Here is a 21364-nt window from a genome sequence, read left to right as displayed (position 1 = left end):
GTGAAACTATGGGACATGGTAAAGAGGAAGACAAAGCAAGGAAATATACCTGGAGTTATTTATACAACACCAAGGCAGAACAGATCACAAAATAAGAATTAAAGCAAAGATGCAGTGCTCATCAGATGTAAAAAGATTACAAAAGCACAGAAACCGTTGCTCATAGACAATTTTAATTCCTGAGATCCCTGTGGGGAGATGCATACGAGTAAGCAGTTATTTTTGTTGAGAATAAAGGTCAACAGTGCAATGAAAAGTGGGGAAACCTTGAATTTGGCATAAACCAATACAAAAGAATACATTTCCAGTTAAAGGGAATGTGTAAGTAACAGGGCCGGCTCCAGGGTTTTTGCCACCCCAAGCAGCGCGCCAAAAAAGCCGCGATCTGCAGCGGCAATTCGGCGGGAGGTCCTTTGCTCCGAGTGGGAGTGAGGGACCATCCGCCAAATTGCCGCTGAATAGCTGGACGTGCCGCCCCTCTCCGAAGTGGCCGCCCCAAGCACCTGCTCGGCAAGCTGGTGCCTGGAGCCGGCCCTGGTAAGTAAGAGATTACAAAATAATTATATTTAGGATATTAAGGATGAGGAGTAACAGTAAGTTGTACAATTAAGGTACTTTGTTTTAGGGGAGCAAACATTGAAAAATTAAAGGACATGGTGGGTAGAATCCCACGAATGAGGCAAAGGAAGGAGTACAAGAAAGAGGAGTACCACCATAATAATAATAAAAAAAGCAGCATATCAATCTGAACAGAGCTGCCTCAGAATAGTGGTACAACTTGAATTAAATGGAACCTGATAGTGGTCAATGTTGGGATACTTCACATGCATCATGATACAGTGATACCAAGAACCCCGCATTTATTAGAATTCACAGATGGATGGCTCAAACTAGGAGGGATGGTAATGTCCAAGTGGATAGAGCCAAAACTACAGAATCCTCATACAAACTTAGAGAGATGGTTAGCTGTAAATGAGATCAGAACAGGATCTCTCTCCAGCACCAGAAGAGACTGGTATGAGGCCTGGGTCATAGTCTACAATGGCCAGGGCTTCACTGCCCTGGGGGCATGGTCTGACAGACATGGGGGCGGGGGCATGACAAGACCCAGTTGTCTAGCTCTGTGTAAAGCACATGAAAACAGGGGTAAACTCTGCACCTTTACAAAGGAGAGAAAAGGGCACCCAGTAGAAAATCCTTTATCAACCAACTCAGTCAACCATAAGCAATATTCCCTTATACTGGTACAATGACTCTTGTACTAGGTGTAGCCATTGCCTCTATATTCTTTCCTCTAATCCCATAACACTTGCATCAGATGAAGGTAGAATTTTACCTGGAGAGAGAAATAATCAGCATAGCTAAAATGTGGGAAACTTATTGGGGAAGCGATCATGCAGAAAAAGATGCAAGGGGGGGGGGAGAGTGCAAAAGCAGTATTGCCAAAAATACTGCTGGCCAAAAATCATGAATCAAGCCCCAAAACAATATCAAGAGTGGCTTAAAAATATTAAGAATTTATATATAATTTGGGGTGATTTAATTGGCCTTTTTTTTTTGCACATATTCACATAACTCCAGGCACTGGGGCTTTAAGAAAACCACCAACTGTCAAAAGCGCTCTAGTGGACAATAAAATGGCTGTGACCAAACAGCACAGCACCACTGAATAAAACAAAAAGAATCAGTATCTTGGACTTTGTCTAGAAAGGAGGCTCTTATATGATGAAAGAGCCTTTGTTACATGATGAAAGAAACTGTTACATTTTTGGTGTGATGGCACTAAAAATACTGTAGGCCTTTCATTACATAGTTACATAATTAAAAAAACACTACAAGATTATACTGAAAACAAAGATGAATTTCAAACAGACACAGGTATAATGGATAAAGGGAATAGAGGCTACAACATACGAAGAGAGACTGATGGGATTTATTGCTTTTTTTGCTCCCAAAGTTTCAGTGAGGGATAGGATTAACATGAAAATACTGTACAAATATTACAGAGCTGTTAATAGGAAGCAGAGGAAGGGAAGTGCACGTAACTCAGCACAGCAAGATGAGGAATTGTTCTGCATGTCTTTGTTTTAGGTAATAAGCTTTGACATGAGAAGTTGCCTATCTGAATAAGCAACTAGGCAATGGATTGATATGCCAACAGAGGTAGCTGTCACCAGAATCAAAAGTAGGTCAGATAAAATACTTTCATATTTTAGATTATAGGAAACAATGATCCTGCTCTCAACCAGAGGTTGGAACTCGTTGACTTGAGAAAAATCTTTTCCAGCTTCCTATACCAACCAAAATTCTAAATCAGCTTCAAGTGTGGGAAATTCTGGCCAGTTGCAGGAATTTGTACTGCTAGCTCCTCAGAGAATCTTGCAAAACCACAAAGAAGCCTACAAACCACACCAGAGGGAAGCAATAAGATTATTGCAAGCTAATAACATTATACTAGCAACACGCTCTGGAAGCTGAAGAGGGACAGGATTCTCAAAATAGATGTTCCGCTTGTTCGTGGAGGTAATTATGACTACTACTATTTTGGGACCTTTCAGGATGGAAAGTAGAGGGAGCCATTAGGCCCATTTTTGGGGTGTACACTGTTTTAAGTTCTGGTTGGAAAATTAGTTCTTGTGTGGTCAAAGAGCAGAGTACATCTAAGATACTACAACAATAAGGAGAGCACAACACAAGGTCAAATAAGACATAAGGAAATGCCTATCTTTTATCCAGTCAAAATTGATATCTTTGTGCTATTTGTAAGCTCAACTTTGACTGCCTTAGGATATTCTGTCCAGATGGTGTCCGCTTGCCTGATGTGGGAAATTACATTTTCCATTTTCAGATGAAAGCAGGTGAGAATATTTGCATACAAAAATGCAAAGAAAAATACGGTGTGCAATGATAGGAGATTTTCCTTCTAGGAAAAAGCATATAGTGAATAATTTTCTCCAGTAAGAGACTGAATCATGCTAATTAGGTAGTGTGTGTCAGACTGTACATTTTAAAAGGAGAAGCCTCAGCAATTTATAATATGTGAAGAGCGGCTGTCTTACCAGGCTAATGTTTTATATTAGTGGTAAAAAGCCAGCGAGCCAGTTCATTATTTAAGTCTCAGTTCTGCAAAAAAAACCTGACATGCATGCTTGACTTTTAAGCATGTGAGTAGCCCCACTGAGTTAAACTGGGCTATTTATGTTCTTAAAGGTAGCACATGCATGAGCGTTTGCAAGATTGGGGTTTAAGGTAGTAACCTGGGCTCTGATTCTGCAAACACTCACACACACAATTAGCTTTAAATACATAAGTAACCTCACTGACCTCAGACAGACTATCTGGACCACTGCCCAACATACTGACCAATACTGTCCCACTGTTTAATGGAACTCTCCTCCCTCCCAACCCCATCTATCTGAATCTATATTATATCTTATATTTAGATTGTATGCTTCTTCAGGCAAGGACAATCTTTTTTGTTCTGTTTGTACAGCGCCTAGCACAATGGGGGTCCTGGTCTACGACTAGAGCTCCTAGGCACTACCATAATACAAATAAATAAGTTTAGCTTATGCCTAAGTGTTTGTAGGATCAAGGCCCTGATCATTTAAAGTTATTTTTTTTATGTTCAATTGTACACTGTTATAGGAAGTGTTTACATTTTTCCTATTATTGCAACTGTTTTGTTGTTTAATTTGCTTAAAGAGCAAAAAGATTTGTTTTGTCATTACACTATCAACAAAGACAATCCTGAGTCTGTGTTTTTTGTTTTAAAGGGAAGAAATGCTCTTAAGTAGTGAGATGCTACATGCCAGATTTCAGTTTGTTGTGTTTACAACCCAGTGACAATGCAAGTGCTGAGAACTTAGTGCCAATGCATCTACTCGAATTATGTGTAGTAAACATCTGTTTTAACCATTATGCACAGGACATGACTAAGGGCTGGTCTACACGAACGCTGTAAGTCGATCTAAATCATGCTAGTTCAGTTACATAACGGAAATCAACATAACTTAGGTTGACTTACAGAAGTGTCTACACTGTGCTGTGTCAATGGGAGACATTCTCCCGTCAACATAGCTTCTGCCTCTCAGGGAGCTAGAGTACAGACATTGAAGGGAGAGCGCTCTCCCATCAACTTAGTGTGTCTTCACCAGACCCACAAAATCAACACTGCTGCATCGATCACAGTAGTGCCGATTTAGCTGGTAGCGTAGACATAGCCTAGGCTATGATAATAATTTGCCCTCTCTTGAGTTCTACTTTGCTTTATATATCACAAACTAGTGTGATCCAAGGGCAAAATAAAATACAAACAAAACTAAATTGCAAATCCACACCAAAAATATATGAGCTGAATCTCAGTGGAAAAAGAAAGAATTTGTTTGCCTTTAGGTGGTGTATTTTTCGTGGAGAGTTACTCTTGTGCATAAGTATTTGCAAGATTGGGCTCTCAAATAGTATATCAATAACAGATAATCTGAATCATAATCATAAAGGCAACTTTTGAGGTGGCATTACTAAACTGATATTTAGAACTAGAAAAATATTGTCAACACATATACATCATATTATTGGAAAAAGAAAACAGGAATTGCCTGAAATATTCAGAATTTTTTAAGGAAAGATATGACAAGTCAAAACAGACTTCAAACCAAAAGTAGAAAATGCTGCTACAAGCTATTTTGAACTTTTTTTAAATTAATGGTGAATAAATTACACGGCAGCCTTTATCAAAAACACGCACGATGGAGCTGATGCAAAACTCACTAAAGTCAATGGGGAAAAAAAAGACTCCCACTGACTTCAATTGGCTAGGGATCAGGTCCTATGGTCCCGATTCAGGAAAGCATCCCAACAGGACAGCACTTAAGCACATGATTAAATCCCACTGAATTCAATGGGACTCAGGCACATGCTTAAAGATAATCAGGATTGTCCTGAACAGGGATGGACTTTCAGTATATGCTTAAGTGCTTTCCTGAATGGAGGCCCATAAACGTAACACTTTAGAGCACAGCATCTGTTAGAGATGACAGAGATTAAGTGCACACAAATAATTTCTTTACTTGATTTCTAAAACAGGAAGATAGTTGCAAATCCCACATAAAATCTTTTTTGTTAGGACATTTGGCAAACAGGCACTTAAGCAATAACAATCAAAGCAACAAGCTACTTCCTGAAGATTAGTGATTGGCTAGGAGAGTCTTGATTGTCATTAACTCACCAAGGTGGACCCTGTGCTGGGGCACTACTGCTATTAGGGAACAAAGCTTAAATAGTACTACCATGGATCAGGCATTTCTAGAGGAATTAGCATCTGGGCAAGCAGCCAGACAATAAGAGTTTCTCTTAAATATTTTGTGAGGGTTGTTATAGCATACAACCTAGCCTGAAACACTGAAAAGCAATCCCTGCTCACTTGAGTAGTACTACTGAACTCAGCCCCATAAATAAGGCAAGCAAGGCTTGGCACTGAATGCAGTTTGCAGAAGAATGAAGCAGCCAGAAGCGTTCTTAATAGTTTACTTGTCACATCTCTGTTTGTAATAACTTACCATTTTAATAGCAATATTGCAGAGTCCCTGGACAGCTGATATTTAATTTAAAAAAGCACACAAAGGAAAAAAGTCCCATATAGACTTTGATACCAGAGAATTACACTGATGTAGCACAAAGTTCAGGGCAGGAGCCCTGCAGCAGGACTGGGATCTCTTGAGTCCCACAGGACCCGCTGCCAAAATAATGGGAATGGATAAGAGAAGTATACTCACCTTGTGCAGTAACTGAGGTTCTTCGAGATGAGTGTCCCTGTCGGTGCTCCACTCCAGGTAATGGTGCATCCCTGTGCCTTCGCTTGGAAAGTTTTCCAGCAATGCTCGTACAGCTCACGCATGCGTGGTGCCTGCCTCACGTGCCGTTGGCGCTTGGAGTATCGTGCGCACAACCCAGACTCCTCAGTTCCTTCTCTACTGGAGAGCTTGCATCAAACTCTGAAGAAGAGGGGAGGGGGCTGGGTAATGGAGCACCCACAGAAACACATCTCAAAGAACCTTAGTTACTACACAAGGTGAGTAACCTTCTCTTCTTCTTTGAGAGCTGTCCCTGTGGGTGCTCCACTCCAGGTGACTGTAGAGTAGTGCTCTCTAGGATGGAAGGGGCTTCGAAGTTGGTAAGATAACTGTGGATAGTACCACTCGGAAAAGCTGGCTATCGGTTGGTGCTTTGAGCAGGGGGTTGGACTAGATGACCTCCTGAGGTTACTTCCAACCCTAATCTTCTATGATTCTATTACCTGCTTTAGGGCCTTGCATGATTGCATAATGTTTGGCAAAGATGTGTTCAGAGGCCCAGGTGGTGGTTTTGCATAGGTCTATAAGGGGAACGTTGTTTAGGAATGCTGTGGATGCTGATATAGATCTAGTAGAGTGCATCCTAATTGTTGATGGAGGTTGTGTGCCTTTTAATCGATAGCATAGATGAATGCATCCAGATATCCATTTAGAGAGTCTCTGCGTGGATATGGAGTGTTCAGCTATAGATGCAAAGAGTCCTTGTGAGACTTTGAATGGTTTGGTTCTGCCCAGGTAGAAAACCAGTGCCTTTTTAATGTCCAGAGTGTGCATCGTGGCTTTGCAAGTTCTCGTGTGGTTTAGGAAAGAAAGTTGGAAGCTGTATAGGTTGGTTAATGTGAAAAAACTAATGCACCTTGGGTAGGAATTTGGGCCGGGTACGTAATGTGACTTTACCCTTAAAAAAGATCATATAAGACTGATCTGCCATGAGTGCCCGATTTCTCCCACACATCTCACTGATGTGATCGCTACTAGGAATGACACCTTCATGGACAGGTGCAATAAAGAGCAGGTTGCTAAAGATTCAAACAATTTCCAAGTCAGGACCATTAGCACTAAGTTTAAGTCCCAGGTAATGTGGGTGGTCTAACATCTGGATAGAGAGTTTGAATGCCCCTGAGGAATCATTTGGTGATTGGGTGGGCAAAGATTGTAGTGTGATCAATCTTTTGGTGAAAGGCAGTGATGGCCGCCAGGTGTATCTTCATTGCACTAACAGAGAGGCCAGATTGTTTCAGTTCTAGAAGGTAGTCTAATATCAATGGGAGGGATGCAGACGTTGCATCAGTTTGTCTGGTGGTGCACCATGTTGTAAATCTCTTCCATTTATATAAGTAGGTGCTACGTGTAAAGTGTTTTCTACTGTGGAGTAGCACCCTCTGGACCTGGTCAGAACAAGTTAGCTCGTTATTAGAGAGCCATAGAGAACCCATGCCTTGAGATGAAGCATCTCTATGTTCGGATGTTGTATTTGTCCCTCCCATTGTGGCAGTAGGCCTGTGTGGAGAGGGAGCGTGATTGGAGCACGTGCCAACATCCGTGTTATTTATGGTTGTCTTGGCCATGTGGGGGCTATTAGGATGACTCTGGCTTTGTCTGTCCTTATTTTCTGTATCACTCTGGGTAGCAACTGTATTGGTGGGAATGCATAGAAAAAGGTCTACATTCCAAATAATCAGGAACGCATCTCCCATGGATTGTTTTCCCAGATCTGCTCTGGAGCAGAATTTTTAACATTTGGTGTTGTGGGCAATCACAAATAGATCTATCCATGGGTGACCCCACTTTCGGAATACATATTACAGTATTGTATCCTTCGATTCCCATTCGTGGGGAAAATGTCTGCTGAGGTGCTCTGGCATCCAGGTAGGTATTGCTTTGGATACACCAGCTACAGAGTTTCATAGCCTCGGCGCATAGCAAAGGTGATCTGACTGCCCCTTGCCTGTTTACGTAAAACATGCAAGCGATGTTGTCGGTCATTACTCTAATGTTCTGTTTTTTATGAACAGCAGGAAGTGGAGGCAGGAACTTTGTGCCATCTGTAGTGCCAGCAAGTTTATGTGTAGACTTGTCTCAGTTGTGGCCCACAGTCCCTGTACTGTATGATTTTGCAAGTGTGCTCCCCACCTAATGAGGGAGGCATCTGTTGTGATCATCTATGATTGAGAGTCTTGTGTGAATGGGATCCCAGAGCACAGGTTGTGTGGGTGAGTCCACCAGGTTAATGAGTCCTTGACCTTGTGGGGCATTGTTAATCGTATGCTTATTCTGCATTTGTTTGGGCTGTACACAGTTGCTAGCCATCCTTACAGGCAGCGCATGTGCAAGCGTGCGTGTCTGACCACAAATGCGCATGCTGCCATGTGGCCCAAGAGTTTTAGGCATTCGTGGGCAGCGATCTGTGGACTGTTCCATACTGTGGATATGAGTGTCTTTATCGTGTTGAACCTGTCTCGTGGAAGCGATGCCTTCACCACCCTCGAGTCGAGGTACGCACCAATGAATTCTCACTGTTGAGTTGGTTCTATTGTTGATTTCTTTATGTTTATTTGTAGACTGAGACTCTGGAAACACTCTATCGCCGTTTGAGTGGAACAAATGACGTCTGATTGAATGTGCAACTTCAGGAGACAGTTGTCCAGGTAAGGAAAAACTATTATTCCCTGCTTTCTCAGATGCACCGTTACCATGGCGAGGATCTTGGAGAAAATACGGGGTGCTGTTGATGGGCCAAAAGGTAGTACCTTGTACTGATAGTGGTCTGTGCCCAAAGTAAATCTGAGAAAACGCCTGTGTGCAGGGTGTATTGTGACATGAAAATAAGCATCCTGCGGGTCGAGGCCTGAAAACCAATCCCCCTGCTCCAGCGCTGGTATTATTGTTATTAAAGTGACCATCTTGAACCTTTGTTTTTTCACGAACTTGTTCAGTCACCTGAGATCGACAATTGGTCGCCATCCTCCATTTTTCTTGTGTGTTAAAAAGTAGTGGAAATAAAACCCCTTCCCCTTGTGTTGTATCGGGATGGTCAAATTTGCTCATCAGAAGTAGGTTGAGATGCTGCTCATTGTATAGGGCGTCATCCTTGTGGCCTCAGTTTCGGTCACTGCTGCTTTTGTTGTTTGTACAGACTTTGGTGTTGCTGTGTGTATGTTGGGTATCTAGGGCGCTGATATTGTTGATATCTGCATTGTCTCCTTCTTGTGGCAGGTGTATGGATGCCAAGGGACCGGAGCGTGGCCCTCAAATCTTTAATCATGTGCAGCACCTTTTTGGTTTTGGCTGAGAACAATTTTTCTACATCGAAAGGGAGGTCTTCAGCTGTATTCTGTATCTCTCATAGAAATGTTGAGGAGTTAAACCACGAGGCCCATCACATGACAACAGCAGTAGTGGTGGATCTGGCTGCAGCGTCATCTGTGTCCAATGAAGCCTGTAGAGCCGTATGTGTGATCATCTGTCCTTCAGAGATCAAAGATTTAAATTGTTGTCTCTTGTCCTCAGGGATGTCATTGATAAAGTACATAAATTTTCCATAGTTCCTGAGGTCATATTTGGCGAGTAATGCCGCATAATTTGACACTAAATTGATGTGTGAATGAGGCATATACTTTGCAGCCAAACAGGTCTAGCCTCTTACTCTCTTTATTGAAGGGGGTGGAGCGGAAATGCTGTTTGCCCCTTTGGTTGGCTGCCTCCACCACCAGCGAGTTGGGTGTTGGGTGTATAAAGAGAAATTCTGATCCCTTCGAGGGAACGTAATATTTTCAGTCCACCCTTTTGCAAGTTGGTGGAATTGTGGCTGGAGTTTGCCACGCTGTTTTGGCAGGTTCCATGATAGCCACATTGATTGGCAATGCTATCTTGGAGGAGGAAGACGTCCGTAGGATATCTGTTAACTCATACTGAGTTTCTGGCACTTCCTCTAGAGCAATCTTAAGCTCGTTAGCCACTCTTTTAAAAAAGTCTTGGAAGTGGGTAAAAGTCATCTGCCGTGGTTGGTGGTGGAGGCATAATACCTTCGTCTGGTGAGGAGGAAGAATTATTGTTGGGTGGTGAGCAGTGTCCTCTTCCTGCTCTGCCATGGGTTCCTATTGTGTGTCCACCGCTGCTGTCTCCGAAGGTGGAGGCGAAGATCTGGCATCCTCCCTACGTGGGCTAGGGTGCCTGCTATGGTGTCTTCTGTAAGACTTCCCCCCACCCCAGGACTCCAATATGGCCAGTGACCAGGGAAAGGTATGGGCGGTCCTAACCATGGGTGGCCATACCAAGGCCACACGTTGTGAGCGTATGTGGACTGTGATCTTAATGGTCCAGCAGCAGTAGGTATCCTAAGCAGGGAAGAATGGTGAGAGGAGAATACCCCTTCCACTCCCTCATCTTCATCACTAGAAAACTGTGATGGAATGGGACTACAGGTTTTCAACAGGACTGCTGAGCTCCATCTCAGGCCAGGGACAGTTGAGAAGGAACTGAGGAGTCCAGGTCACACATATGACACTTTGAGTGCCAACGGCGCGCGAGGCAGGCACGGACTGTGCACGACCCATACAGGCACTTCTGCAAAACTCTCCAAGCAAAGGCACAGGAACGCACCATCACCTGGAGAGGTGCACCCACAGGGATATCTCTCAAAGAAGAAAATGTACTTTGTTGCAGGCGGAACTGGGTGGGCAAAAACAACCACACTGTGGGAATTTGCAGGAAACACAAAAACTTTATTTTTAAATAAAGATTTTAATACTTAAATTTAAGCAAGGGGAAGAAAGATTTGATGTCTATTACAACAGGAGTTAAAGTATTTTTACATGGTTTAAGCAAGATATGTTTTATTCTTTTATTGGTAAAAATTGTGTCTGAATTCTGTTTATATACAATTTTGTTTTAGTAGCATCGGGGAATCTGTCTCTCTCACAGATTTTGTGGGACCTAAGGTTTTTGCAGGTGTGAATGGGATAAAAATGCAAGAAACAATGCAGGAGTAGGTATTGCAGGACGGGACAGGAGCAGGATTTTAAAAAACCAGTCCCACACAGGGCTCTACTCAGGGTCCTAGCCTCAATTACTTTAAATTGGTATAATGTTATTGACTTCAGTAGAAGTATGCAGGGCCGGCTCCAGGCACCAGCGCATCAAGCTGGTGCTTGGGGCAGCCCATGGAAGGGGGCGGCAGGTCCGGGTCTTCAGTGGCAAGTCCCTCAGTCCCTCTCGGAGGGAAGGACCGGCCGCCGAATTGCCGCCACAGAATGAAGTGGCGTGGTAGAGCAGCCGCCGATCGCAGCTTTTCCCCCCCCCCTTCGCCACTTGGGGTGGCAAAAAAGCTGGAGTCGGCCCCGGAAGTATGTCAATTTACACCAGCTAAGGATCTGGCCCCCATAATTTTGAGATTCAGTTCCCTGCCCTCCTCTTCAAATCCACCCAGCCACATATACACACACACCCCTCAGAACACAAGTGAACATCATGGGTACATATTTATAGCTGCCCAAATTTTACTTTACACAGATGGCAGGACATTAAAGTTCAAAGTTACATTTGAGCCTTCTGTTGTGTTCCAGACATGGAATAAATTATTATACTTAGCTCTTGTTATTCAGGATTTACCACTGGGTGTTTTTCAGTGGCACTGAACTGGAGATGTTAAAAACATTTAAGGCTTTGCTATAGTCCAAATTCTTTGCAAAGATAGACTTACACATAAGAAACTCAAGCATTCTAATCAGCATGCATCATTTGCATGTCCACTAAAATACATCACAGTGCTAGATTCTGTACTGATCCAAAACCTTGGATGTCTTTTACATTGATTGCGTGCATATTGTTTCTCTTACATGGAGTCACGTGCCTTGTTTGTACTGTGTTTATCTGACGTCTGTTTGTATTTAAGTACACACTCTAGCCAGTTTCCTATAGACGTAGGAATATATTATAAAGAGGATGGGGCATATTCAGAATCACTGAAATTCTACACCCAAAAATGTTGGCATCATGCAAATGCTGCTGAAGACTTTCAGCCACCATAAATATTGGGACTGAAGTTAGTCAGTATGTTCCCCTCTCTTTCCACAAGTAGCAAATCTGGATGCAACAAAGTGAAGAGCTCTGGCTCCATGGCACGCTCCCTCTCTTTCTTCAACACCACTAGTGTTCCCTGGGGATTGGGCTTTGTCGGTGGGCAGAGGCTCTGAGATTGGGCAGGTGTACAGCGAACACTGACCCCATCAACAATAACTTTCCTTTCTTCACACCGTTCAATGAAAACCCTCCAGAGAGGAACGATGATTGTGACATAGCAGATGGTCATTATGCAGGGCTCTGCAGCCATGAAGACCAACCTGCAGTGCTGTCACGGGTCTTTCATACAGGTGGCCATGGTGGCCAGCAGATTTCAGAAGATACTTGGTTTTCAGGGGAAGGTAAAGATGGCCCTTTGGAGGGAAGTCAGGAGAGAACGCCATAGGCCTGATTTTTCATTGCCCTATGGCATGCCTGTACCATTCCAGCAATGGAGAGAGGTTGTAAAGGGAGTGGATCTATCCATCAGAGAATAACCCTAACCCAGGAACTAGCTGGCTCTTCATTGTGCACCAGCAGCATCCCTAATGTACAGGCCATACCAAGGATAAGTGTGTGGCCAGACTACAGGTCTGTCGCATCTTAGGCACATTTAACATGCGTGATTTCAGCTTTACACAGTCGGCAAAAACCAAAAAAAACCAACAGCAAAAGAGAAAAATAACAATTTAAATACTGTAGTGCGGGCGATTCCACCCACCATTACATTCAATGTAATTTTGACTATACACGATTTTCGCTTTAGGCGCTGACTGCAGAACCCCAGCATAAGATGAGACAGACCTGTACTGCGTCTTCTAGAATGATCACAGAGGCCACAGGCAGCTGAGAATTTTAGAGCTGCCTTGAAGTTGCTCTTACACTAGGGCAGGTCCTTATATGGCGCAGGATATGGAGAGGCACAAGGGTGGCATAAAGGTACCCTGTACAGAGCATAGCTTTGCTGGAATGGAGAACTGGGGACTGAACCTCTAAACTCAGAATACACTCATACTCATTTTGGGTGTGATTCAGTCAACAGTGAAGATATTCAGTAGCCCAACACAGAACAAGTTGTTTTTATTTTAAGTAGGCAAGTTACAGTGACACTTTCTTTACATGGTTAAAAATCACATTCACAGCTCTAGAGAGAGCTCATAAAGAAAGTTCCCCACTAATTAGCTTCAATATTCCAATGATCTTCAAAGCCTAATTCAGCTATGAAAAATATGTCTGGTTTACATACTTTGGAAGTCTTCATCCATCCCTGGCTTCCCCCGCACCCTCCGCAAATCCAGTGCTTAGTAAAACTGGTTGTTGTTGTTGATTTCTACTTTGGAAAGTTCTGGGAAGACCCACATTAAAAACAACCAACCCTCAGTTCTGACTGAAAAATCATATATAGTTGGATATACACACCCCCATTGTACTTTTTAGAGTGATCACACATTAGAGGATTTTAAAAAAAAACAAACTCTCTACTGTATAGAATACAACTTCACTTGCAGATTGACTGCTGTGATTTATATCAGTTCCAACAACCTCAGCTTTCTGGTACAACCAGCAGCAGCAGACAGTCTCCTCAGGTGTATTAACTGGAATGTAAGGTACACTTGGTAGTAATATGTAAGCCAGCGAGCATATGCAGAAGGAAATAATGTCATGAATTGGCAAGGCAGCAACTACATTCACCAGTTTAAACAAGATTCAGTCACTGAAGATCTACAACTGAAAACCAAACCACAAAATTTTCAACTGAAATGTTATTTCCACCTTTACGTAAAGATGTGAAATCCACCAAAGGTCCAGATATCTAAATGCCTCAGGAAAATATGAGGCATTAGAATTTAAAACAAGCGCCAAGATTTGTCAGAGTTCAGCAATCCCTTATCTTCAAAGTTATCCAGCAAAGAAGGAATATCTGGGACATGTGTTAGGAATGAAGCCAGAACAACTGCAATGGCAGGCATGCCGCTAAGCAGCTGGAGGGACACGTAAAAGGGCCGATCCCAAGAATCCATCTATCGAACAGTACTTAGAGAGGGAAAGTTTATGTCACTGAACAACAAAGAGGACATGCAACGAACAGCCCAGGACAGACAGGGATGGCAGGGCCTTGTTTGTGCCCTAAGCGACCTTTGACAGAATGGGAATGATTCAGATTCAGAAGACACACTAATAAGCCTAGAATACTGAACAGCCTCCTATGGTTCTCACATATGAATCAATTGTTAAGAACCTAAACGGTTCTAGGTAGTGTGGTCCAGTGATTAGGGCACTAGTCTAGAAATCAAGAGACCCAAGTTCAATTCACTGCTCCACCACAGACTTCCTGTGTGACCGTGGGAAAGTAATTTACACCCAAGTTTTTATAAAGGTACTTGGGCACTGCTCTGCATTACAAGACCCAAGTTATCTCGACACTATACAAACAGATATAGGTGATGGTCTGTCCTTAATAATTTACAGTCTAAAATTATCTATTTAGAAGTGGATGAATCGAGGCACAGACATTATGTCACCTTGGGCAAATCAGTGTCAGAGCCAGATTAGAATTTGCTAGCTCTCATTCCTATCTTCAGACTACTGGACTCTCTCTCTCTAACATGTTAGTTTCCCTAATGGACAGGTGGGAAATAAGACTGCTGGACAGAACCCAGCATATTAATTATGGACCCAGATAAGAAAGTAACCCATAGTATTTCAACCTAGCTTGAAATCTTAGGCTACATCTACACTACAGGGGGGAGTCGATTTAAGATACGCAAATTCAGCTACATGAATAGCGTAGCTGAATTTGACGTATCGCAGCCGACTTACCCCGCTGTGAGGACGGCGGCAAAATCGACCTCTGCGGCTTCCTGTCGACGGCGCTTACTCCCACCTCCGCTGGTGGAGTAAGAGCGTCGATTCAGGGATCGATTGTCGCATCCCGACGGGACGCGATAAATTGATCCCCGAGAGGTCGATTTCTACCCGCCGATTCAGGCGGGTAGTGTAGACCTAGCCTTAGTTACTGAGGTAAATTACCTTAATAGAATACTTACTAAGGATCTAATCCAGTACCCACAGAAGTCAGCAGAAGCTTTTTCATTCACTTTAATGGGAGTTGAGTGACCCTCCATGTACATTTTTCTGCATTTGCTTTTAACTTTTGGCTGATGCTCATTTGGCTGAAGTTTAAATTATTATTTTTTAATTCTTTCCCATATTTACAAAGAGCTAGTCACTAGTGTAGAACACGGTCACAGGAGAACAGTCTCCAGCTGCTAGCTAAATGCCAAAGCCAGACTAAGCAATGACACAAAGCAAACAAAAGGTAAAACAGGATGTTTATTTGAAAAGCTGAAAATATCCCATTTGGGTCAGTATTCCAGGGTAATGATATTATTTCTATTATTCTAAAGGGAGGCCCAAGTCTTCAAAGCACTTCATTTATGAGCTTGAAATTAAGCATAAATGTTTTCAGGAACAGGCCTAAGTAAATAAAGTGCAACAGGCAGTTGCAAGTTGGTACAATGGAGTCACATCAACTTATTCCGTGCATATTGGCCACAAACAAGGTTTACATCAGACTATAAGTGAAAATAATGCCTTCATTGGATGATCATACTCTTAACTGATTCAAATATTATTCTGTAGAAGTCAGTCATTAAGGTTCAGACAGCTGTTAATGCAATGGTGTTTAATTTATCCCAACTAACTGATATTACTAGACAACCAGGTAGCATTCTTTGGATAACTACTGTTGTTTTCTAGCTTTTAGCTATTTAAAATTATTCCTAGCATTATGTGAAGGGTGGCTTTACTTATCACTGGAGACACTGGCTCCAATTATCCTCTCCCTTGCACTTTATGAAGTGATTTACACCTGTGCAAACAGCAGCATTATATACCCACTGTGCACAGGTATAAATGACAACACAAGGTACAAGGCCATGGGGATAGAGGTTCCTAATCTTTTGCTTTGACCAAGTTCTTTGCTAGCCAACTGATATTTGACTCTTAAAATATGAATAGCCAGATTGCAGCCCATCTAATGCTTGTGCACAGGGGAGTAAGAAGGAACAGGCCTCCCTATTATCCCCTGCATCAGTGTGGGTAGCCAGCACAGGAAGAATAGTAGCCTCCACAAGACTGCTACTTCCCCACTGTTGCAGGTGGGTGAGGAGTGGGCAGAACCTTGGCTCTACCCCTAGCTATGCGCTGGCCAAAGCAGTTGTAATTGTGTGTTGATTAATCTGCACCAGGTATTGCGCTGGCACAATCACTCCCCGCCTGGGCAAGGGGAAGTCATCATCTGCTTCCTGGTGTGCTCGGATAGTACATTTTGGCATTGTCCCAAGAGTATTTCTTGAAGGAACTTTAGCCCCTAGCAACCTGTCCACATCATACAGCAACATTAAAGCCTACTTCTAGAAATAAGAACATATACGGTTAAGAGAGCGGAAGAATCACAGGCGTGGAAATAAGGAAAAGTAAATGAGATGACCTTCCTCTCACTTCATTTTATAGTTTTGAGACATGTTCTTGTTCTGTAAACCAAGTTTTCTATGACTACCTAGAAAAAAAAATGGACTACAACTGAGTCAAATGGTTGATTAAGAAGAGAAGAGAACTATATAGAAATTAATCACAAAAATATGAGACCCAAAAGTCTACCAAGAAGTTATTGGATAGATTAAAAGTTCACTACCCCCTCCCCAAAAAGTCACTTTGTCATTTAAACAAAGTTTGCTCTACATAGCAATTACTGTTAAAATCACAGTGTGCGCTTCTTTCAGATGTCTGCCACAAACAGATATAGTTTGGCCACTGAACATGTTATGGTTTTCTATTCTGGAACACAAGCTCTCATGTATCCAGCCACGTACAATGCATGATATGGAGCAGTTTCCTTGTGGAACCCTTTAACACTTTTGCTACTTTTCATAAATCACTTGGTTAGGCAAGAGAATTGGCTCTAGTGAAAGATCTATAAAACTGTAAAGGTCTGACCCTATCCTTTGAACAAGTTTCAAAGACAAAAGCATAACATATGTCAAATCTGTTTGCAATATTCTCCTCTTCTAAAAATCCCCTTCTCATCTTAAACTGAAATGAGAAAGGTAAAAGCCATATTACGAAGATTAAATATGTTGTCAGCACATGACACTTGGTCTCTTTTAAATGTTAAAAACCTCAAGTAAGTTCTAATGAAAATCACCACTGAGTTACAGTACTTAGTGGTTTGTTACAATAGTTAAAATAGAACATGCCTGTTCTGACTGAACTTGCTCCCAGTCTACCTGTAAAAGCAGCTATTGTCGCAACACAACTACCCCTATGTTAAGGAACACCTAGTTAATTTGAATTCATAGTTATCATAGCATATGAGGTGCAAGTTTTAAGGACAAAGTTCAACACATTTCAAATATATATACTATAGGAAAATTAAGTAAAGTAATTATATTAGGTATAATAGCAAAGCAGCTTACCAGCCCATCACAGTTGCTTATAGCAACTGAAGCGTTAGGCAAATCAGTGATATCCCCAACATATAGGCAATTCCCATGGAGTGGTTCAATATGAGTCACATTAGAATCCTCTTGCCATTCAATTGTTGCTCCAGGGGCAACCAGCCTAGAGTTCAGTCTCAGCCTGAAGTGAAACTCTCTTCCAAAAACAGTGACATTATAAAATATTTGCTCATTTGAAGCTTCATGTTGCATATCCCCAGCATCTCTTCGGAAGCGCCCCCTTGGAGGTCCAGACACCAGATTAGATAGGAACCTGCCCTCTGAATCTGTGCTGATTGGGACGACAAGTCTGTATTCCTCTATATTCCTCAAAATAGAATCTTTAAAGATAAAAAAAAAGTATTAAAACTAAAAATTAGTTTAGAATTATTGGTTTAGAATTTTTAGTCCATGCTCCATTACCCCATCAGAGAATTACATAAGGGAGATGGCCACTGCATTCTCCACAGCCACTTCATTCATGAATGTGACTAAACATACTGTAAAAAGAACAGGAGTACTTGTGGCACCTTAGAGACTAACAAATTTATTTGAGCATAAGCTTTCGTGGGCTACAGTCCACTTCATCAGACATCCGATGAAGTGGGCTGTAGTCTGATGAAGTGGGCTGTAGCCCATGAAAGCTTATGCTCAAATAAATTTGTTAGTCTCTAAGGTGCCACAAGTATTCCTGTTCTTTTTGCGGATACAGACTAACACAGCTGCTACTCTGAAACTAAACATACTGTGTAGAGGTCATTCAAACTGTTTAGTTCCTAACATAGAGCAAAGTGCAATTATAAGAGAATGTAAGACAGCAAAGTCCTCCTACAAAATAAGCACCCTGCATCCCCTTTCCAGATGTTTTATGAAATGAAGTCAGTTGAGACAGCTGAGCTATTCAGACTGTTGTCATTAATCACCTAGGATGTTGAATTTCTGGGGACTGCTGGCACAATCCTTGAGAATGCTTCAGTGTCTATTAAACTGACCTCTGACCAGGCCTACACTCAGAGGTTAGGGGAAGGAAATGTTTATAATATCAGCATTTGCAGGTCATATATTTAAAACAAAAACAAGTTTCCCCAAAAAAACAACTGTGGAAGAAGTTGATCAAATCCTAAACAAGTTGAAAGCATGTGATTAGCAGACACAATATACAGCTGGTAACTTGGGCTTGAACCAGCAGGAATGTCTCGGTGACTTTCAGAGCTTTTAAATTCATATTGTTTGAAGAAAAAAAGCTGCTACCATGTGTTTTATTCTACACATGGAATTCCAGGATCTGACACGCTAACCTCTGATCTGTTAGATGTGTTACATTGAAACCAGAGTTCATTCGAGGTTCCCACTTCCCACCCTATCTCTAACTCTCTCTCTCTCATGGGATCTGGGATTTAAACCAATCTCCCGCATCCTCCTTTCTTTCCAGAGGCTTATCCTCCCACTGGGGCTGCCAGAGGGTGGCTATGGGACTGCAGAGACACTGGCACAAAAGTGTCATTCCTTGAGATGCCAGAAGTCCCTTCCCCAAAGGAGGCAGACCCATCTGCCCCTTTTCTGCTGCTGCCAGAAGAGGTTAGCAACTGCAAGTCTGGCAAAAAGTGTTAGCAGAAGAAGTTGAAGGGTAGTTGAAAGCCCCAGGGCAAGCTAGCTGGGACTTCAGAGGGGGAGGCTGCAGGGGAGCGGGGCTAGGCCAGGTGAATGGCAGCAGGGGGTGCGCAGGGCCGTCCGGGCGGGGGGGGCAGAAACTCCCTCCACCCCACCTCTGACCCTTCCCCCGGCCCACCCCCATTCCACCTCTTCCCCCAGCGACCCCGCACTCACCGGCAGCGGCGGAAAGCGGAGCAACCCGGGTCCAGCCCGCTCCACTCCGCCAGGTCCCAGCCGCGGCGCTCCGCTTCCCGTCGCCGGTGAGTGCGGGGAGGTTGGGGAAAGGATCGCCCCCCGCACTCACCGGCGGCAGAGCAAGGCAGCCCCAGCCTGCTCCGTTTCCCTTGCTCCGGCCCCCGCCAGTCGCTGGGGGGGGGGGGTTAAGGAAAGGTTCCCCCTCCCCGAGCGATATGGCTGGGGCCGGGGCAAGGGCTGCTCCCGCCCCCCCGGGCCACTGTGGAGCCCCAAAAGTGCCCCCCACAGCTCCTGCCTCCCAGAGTCTGGGGCAGGGGGGACGCCTGGGGGGGGGGCTGCATAGGGCACCCAAATAGCTAGGGACGGCCCTGGGGGTGGGGGGCTGAGGGATGGAGCCACCTCCCCCCCAGGACCTACCTCTCTCCCTGGAGCTCTGCAGGGCGCTCCCGGGCAGGAAGAGCGCACAGCAGAGCAGCAGACAGGCGATCCCCGCTGGAGGATCCATTGCAGCTGAACCGCAGACCGAGCCCAACACTTGGAGCCAGCGTTAAAGTTCCCCGCCGCTACCCAGCGCCAACTGAGGGCAGCCCGGTGCCGCCGGGAACACGGCGGGGACGCCTCGGCCCCGCTCCGGTCCCCTGGTGCATGCACCCCGCAGCAGCGGCGGCCGCTCTGTGAGCGCAGCGAAGCAGAGACACAAGGAGGCAGCTGGAGCACACAGGCGTGCGGGAGGGGAGTCAGGCTGATTGACAGAGGCGCTGCCACCCAGCGCAGCCCGGCTCCGTAGCGAGCCCTGGCAGCAGTCCCGGGGCTCCCCTCCCTCCTGGATCCAACTCTGGCTGCGGGACACTTCCCCACCCACCGCTTCGACAGCCACGTTTCTTTGCCCTTGACTCTTCGCTCGCAGCAGCTCACAGAGTAGTGAGCGCCCCGCTCCCTCCAGGTCCTAATGCGCTCAAGTTACTGTCCCAAGACGCCCAGCTGGGACCCTCAGTCTGCGCTAAGCGCTATAGGCGGCAGGTTATATGGGCTGGTGGTGCCCGAGCACCAGGACTCTTCAGGGCTGGGGGCTGCGCGCCACCAATATCTGGAGCTGGTTTTCTCGCCTGGAGCGGGCACCGGCCCCTGCCGCCACCCTCACCCCCCCACCGCCCAGTAGAGTAGCTGGGGGGGAGCAGGGGAGAGAGTGGCTGCTCCCCTCCGGGCACATTTTCGAAAAGCTGCGCCTTTCCAGGCAGCCAGCACTGGGCTCCGGACTCAAAGTCCGGAGCCGGGTTTTAAGTGCAGCCGCTGGCTGGCTCTGGGCTCCGCACCGCGCTGCCCCATCCCCAGCCCTGCTCTCTTGCTCCGGGGCCCCAGGCAGCGTCGGGTGGTTGCCTGGCTGCTCCCCGGGGATGAGGAAGAGGAGGCTCCCCCCACTCCCCGCAGCTACCTGGCTCCCTAAGGGAGGGGAAGGGGTGAGGAGCAGCAGCTCCTGGTCCCCGGCAGCCCCATGCAGAGCGAGGCAGCTGAGCGGCAGGGAAGGGGGCTCTGAAGCCCACCTGGTGCCAGGGGAGAAAGAAGGAAAGGGGGGTGTGTTTTTTTTTTCTCCTAGTCTTTCTTCAGCGGAGGGGGCTGAGGGAGCAGCAGAACCAGAAGGCAAAGGAGCGACTTTGGGTTATTGCCCCCCCCCCCCACACACACACACATACTTAAACACACACCCCAGTGCTGCGCCCGGGGCTCTGAAACTGTGCTTAGTGCAGCTTGTGAAGGAAGGAGGGTAAATGTGCTTTAAGGTGCCAGTTACGTCTCCTCAGTCTCACTGGTGACTAGCTGCAGCCCCAGGGCTCAGAATGAAGCCGTGTTCTCAGGGACTGTACAGACTCTAGAATAGTTTTCAATTGCCTGCTAAATGCTTCAGCCAGGCCACCTTTTCACTTTGCTATCTTCTGAATATGGGTGACTGGGAATGGGGGGGGGAGGAGTGTAGCAGATGCCAATTTAAGGTGAATAGTCCCTTGACCAGATTCTACTGGGTTTATGGTGCTTTGTGCTATGGACTGGAGCAAAGTGGCTGGTGAATAACCAGGAATCTGGTTAATAATTGTTCTCTAAATTCAGCTT

General features: G+C 44.8%; 1 protein-coding gene across 2 annotated transcripts in view; it reads right to left on the bottom strand.

Moving 5' to 3' along the window:
* Nucleotides 1-20301, bottom strand: part of ADAMTS2 (ADAM metallopeptidase with thrombospondin type 1 motif 2) — a 265090-nt gene extending 244789 nt beyond the window's left edge. For both annotated transcript variants that reach the window (XM_054037724.1, XM_054037725.1), the window contains exons 1-2: nucleotides 19676-20301; nucleotides 17390-17751 (exon numbers count right to left, since the gene is read on the bottom strand). In XM_054037724.1, the coding sequence (XP_053893699.1) occupies nucleotides 17390-17751; nucleotides 19676-19763 (450 nt within the window). In that variant the 5' untranslated portion in view covers nucleotides 19764-20301. The remainder of the gene's footprint in view (nucleotides 1-17389; nucleotides 17752-19675) is intronic.
* Nucleotides 20302-21364: the final 1063 nt, after the last annotated feature.

This window comes from Malaclemys terrapin, chromosome 8 (assembly GCF_027887155.1).
Source record: "Malaclemys terrapin pileata isolate rMalTer1 chromosome 8, rMalTer1.hap1, whole genome shotgun sequence".
Classification (NCBI taxonomy): Eukaryota; Metazoa; Chordata; order Testudines; family Emydidae; genus Malaclemys; species Malaclemys terrapin.
Note: the sequence above shows the minus strand (reverse complement) of the source record. Positions and strands in the feature narration are given on the sequence as shown.